The 4,134-nt window shown below is 38.4% G+C and overlaps 1 protein-coding gene across 1 annotated transcript; it reads left to right on the top strand.

Moving 5' to 3' along the window:
* Positions 1-115: 115 nt before the first annotated feature.
* Positions 116-4,006, top strand: LOC115233043. Its single transcript, XM_029803255.1, has 6 exons — positions 116-1,095; positions 1,792-1,955; positions 2,040-2,235; positions 2,345-2,658; positions 3,057-3,104; positions 3,204-4,006. The coding sequence occupies exons 1-6, from the start codon at positions 557-559 to the stop codon at positions 3,236-3,238; spliced, it is 1,296 nt and encodes a 431-aa protein (XP_029659115.1). The 5' UTR covers positions 116-556; the 3' UTR covers positions 3,239-4,006.
* Positions 4,007-4,134: the final 128 nt, after the last annotated feature.

The raw sequence follows: 4,134 nt of genomic DNA, 5'->3' as shown, positions 1-4,134 counted from the left end.
AGGCTGCCTCCCCATGCGGCGTAAGATACGTACGCGCCACCGCCGCGTAACCTGCATATTCTAGTAATATGCCAAAACTTACGCCATTTAAAAAGTCGCCATGCACATGGAGCATATTTCGTAAAATTTTGCGTAAAGCGTAACAAGCTTAACCAATAAGAGATCAGGCCTTCTGTTGTACAACAGAGCAGAAATACTAAATGGATTCTCGATTGGTTGTTATTATTTAGATGTATTGCTAAATACGCGCCATGAAAATGGGGTACTTTGCATGTATGAATGTGTGGAAGCGCAATGTATGTAGTCGTATGCATGGTTAAGATTGCAATAAATAATAGCATAATCTGTTGTTAAACTCGGAGTCGTTACATTTAATCTTTTTCGTTGCCTACTGGAAATTTTGAAAGTAAAGAAGGTAATTTTTTCATTATTTTTGTCACGTGTACTTAGTCCCTCTGCCCTAAAAGAACCTAAATTTTTTATTTTTTTAATCTTTATTAAATTATAAGTATATTTGAAATACTCGTTTTTCGAGAGTTCATGGGATCTCTTGAATATGGATTCTAATCACATATTAGCGATTATTGGCATACGATTGCAGAAGTGGAGGAAGACAAAACAAACGCTTCAACGCCGGAAAGTTGGAAAACGGAATATATTGGAACTCATTGCACTATGGAAACTTCTAGTGAAGCGTGAAGAAGAACATAGTCAGAGAATATGGGTTCGCCCAATATTCACACAATTGCGAAGACATATGCAAGGAGCCAGTGACAATTTGGTCAAAGAAATGGAGCTACAAGATTTGGAAATGTTCTACAATTACTGTAGAATGTCTATAGAAATGTTTGATCAATTGCTGAATATTGTTGGGCCTCTCCTTGAAAAACAGACTGTTGTTCGAGATCCAATACCGGCTCGTGCACGGCTTCTAGTATGTTTGCGTTACTTAGCCTCCGGTGACAGTATGGCCTCAATATCTTATGCATTTAGGATTGGAATAAACACTGTTTCAAAAATAGTATCTGAGACATGCGAGGTATTGTGGAATTCTCTCCACGAATCTGTAATGCCACCGACAATCGTTGAGAGTTGGTTGATAATTGCGTATTCAGATCGGCAGAGTGCGAGTTTCCGCGGTCGGTCGATTTAGTCTGCCTACGACAACGATTCGAGCCGGTCGAAATTCATCGACTTTTCGCATTCGCATTTCGCTTATTCTCGCTCGTGTCGCGTACGCAGTAGGCTTACTCGTCTCATATTCGGTCCGAATTGTCTCGCATAATATCGCATTCATATTCTCGCGGCGAGCAATTTGGTCACATCTCAATTCGTGTTCTTTCATTATTTAGTGCTCAGATATTGTGAAAGTTAATTGTTTGGAGTTCGAGAGTCGACGCTCGTTATCCGCATCGCGAATGTCCTCTGCCTCGCGCTAAATTCCATCCAGCGTTCGCGGTCAAGATTTCCGTTTTCGCGAGAGTTTCTAGCAAGAAGCTCTTAATCAAGATTTCCGAACCGCGAAAAAAGGGCAGTCATTAACAGGACATTTTGAAGATTTCCGTCGGAATCGCGGAATACGTGCCGTCGCTCGCTCCTATTATTCAAAATAAAAGGAACATTACTAACAATCTGCACTCGATTCTTTTCTCAATCTCCTTATCCTCCAGCGGATCTACGGATTCGCGTTACACACCGCTTCTCGCTCATCTCTGAGCGTTTCTTAAGATTCGGGCGATCTCGTCGAGATCGACTCCCGAACATAAATTAAATAATATAATTATTTAACAGTCGAAAAGAACCCAAAGTTGTTGACAAAAAAGAAAATTTGAATGAACTGTTGATTAAAGCAGTTAGAAGCAAACGTGGGCTTTACGACTTTCGTGTACCTGCTTCGGAGAGAACCATGTTGCGCAAAAATGCATTATGGGTGGAAGTTTCAAACATATTAGGAGGTACATTTCATCATCTGTAGAAGGACCTTACTCTTATTTTGTCGTTTATAGTAAATGAGCTTTAAAATTAAATTATTTTTCAAGGATCCCTCAGTTCAGAAGAGGCTAAGGCTCGATGGAAATATCTACGAGACAACTACATAAAAGCCCGCAAAAAGGTTCGGGCGTACGTGCCCAGCGGATCGGCAGGTACTGCTGCTAATGTCATTACCGAGAATAAGTCAAGGTTTCAATATTATGAACTTATGAGATTCCTGAACGATTCATTGCAGACACGGCCGTAAGTTCTTACTCTTTAACATTCACATGTACATATATCACTCCTGTTGTTTGGTCAGAAATTGAAAAGAGTTTGTCACATGTGTAACCTATTCATTAATATATTCCAGGACAGTGAGTTCGTTGACAGATTCCAGTGCTAAAAGTGAAGTAGATACTTCACTTGACACAGGAAACGAGCAACACGAGGGTAATACCTTAGCTAAGCCTTCGACGACGCTTCAGATTTCGGCTATCAACAATTCTCCACAGACACCGGCATTTTCTTATATTCCTTCACGGACGTCGACACCCACAAATATTTCTTCACAGACGCTTGATTCCATCGACGTTCTTTCACGAACCCCATCACCCACGACAGATTTTTCATGGACATCAACTCAAAGAAGAGTACCTACACGGACACGAGCCACAGGATCGAAACGTTTGTTTATTTATATTTTCATCTGTTAGAGTTCCTTTTAACCCTTTTGTTTTAACAGCCGTCTCTGCCGCGAAATGCATTATACGATACGATCCGCGCGCATACTTCAAAGTTATTATGCCTAAATCATATTTGATTGTTTAATATATTGTTATTCTTTCTAATAAAAAAAAGAGCATCGAGCTTGAAGTAAATAAAAGATAAATAAGCTTTCTCAAGTGCTGCAATGCTGATAAGATGTATATTGTATGCTTATTATTTCAAAATGTGCGCGCTATGCGTCGGGCGACTGTAGTCGCCCGTAGTATAAGGAGGTCGCTTCGTAGCGGGCAACTATAGTAGGCCGTAGTAACGAAAGGGTTAATTACTGCGGGAATAACATTTTAATTTTTTTGTAGAATCGGCACAAAACTCCATCGACGATCACGAGCCGCCTGTTGTGAAAAGTAAGTATTTTTTATTTAAGATCCTTACATATTAATGTGCCGTAATGAAACATTTTCAATGTCAACATGTATGTTGATATATTTGCGTTCGTGTTTCAGAGAAAAAAATGATGCTGCCTTGCAAGCAGCTTTGATAGAAGCCTTGAGAGAGCCGGCAACGCAAGCGATTGATCCGCTGGACGGATTTCTTGTCCGCCTGGGAGAAGGCATGCGAAAACTGCCATATCGAGAAAGAGCTCGTCTAGAAATACAGTTTTTAACATCGCTAGCTGAAATGGAAGATCTTTGCTTCAATCGAGATTCCGACAGATCAACGTAATCGTTTAATTAGCTGAAAAGAAGACCAGCCAGCTATTCGAAAGGCAATGGTGTTTGAAGGCTGCTCGTTCCACATTATCACAGGTCCAACACTTTTGAATGATTTTTTTTCATCAGAAAGAGCCAAAGAATTCCGTGCAATATACGAGCGTACAATAATAAGTAATAATAACAATAAGAAAAGAAGAAGTAATAATAATAATAATAATAATACTTATAATAATGAAAAACCGTGATAAGATATTCAATACGATAAGATTTACTTTTGTAGTCTTCGTAGACTATGGGATGATGGTCATTTATACTAAGCATCATTATGCAGATGGAACATATGATGATGATTCCTTTATTTTCTAGTTTTTATGCTTTTCTGTGATACATGTCATTAATATCGAAAAGAAACAAATACTGAAGTGACCATACACCATTTTTATCATTTTCTTTAATTTCCGCACAATGGTTGCTTTTTTTCTTTAAAGAGTCATAAGACTGCATTACATAATCGTTCGAAACTCCAGTTTTGTTTTTAGTTTTGTATACTTTGATATTATATGTTTATTTTTTTATTCTACAGAAAGCATCTTTGGGACGTTATAAATACGATAAAACTTTAATGTTTTAATCTACTATAGAAAGTTTGTTTTTTCTTAAAGTGGACCAAAGATTCTAATTGTACGTCAACTTAAAATGTGATTTTGCTTGCAGACACATA

The sequence above is a fragment of the Formica exsecta genome, unplaced genomic scaffold, assembly GCF_003651465.1.
Source record: "Formica exsecta isolate Colony F162 unplaced genomic scaffold, ASM365146v1 scaffold1024, whole genome shotgun sequence".
In the NCBI taxonomy this organism is placed as follows: domain Eukaryota; kingdom Metazoa; phylum Arthropoda; class Insecta; order Hymenoptera; family Formicidae; genus Formica; species Formica exsecta.
The sequence above is the reverse complement of the archived record's forward strand: the minus strand, read 5'-3'. Positions and strand labels throughout refer to the sequence as shown.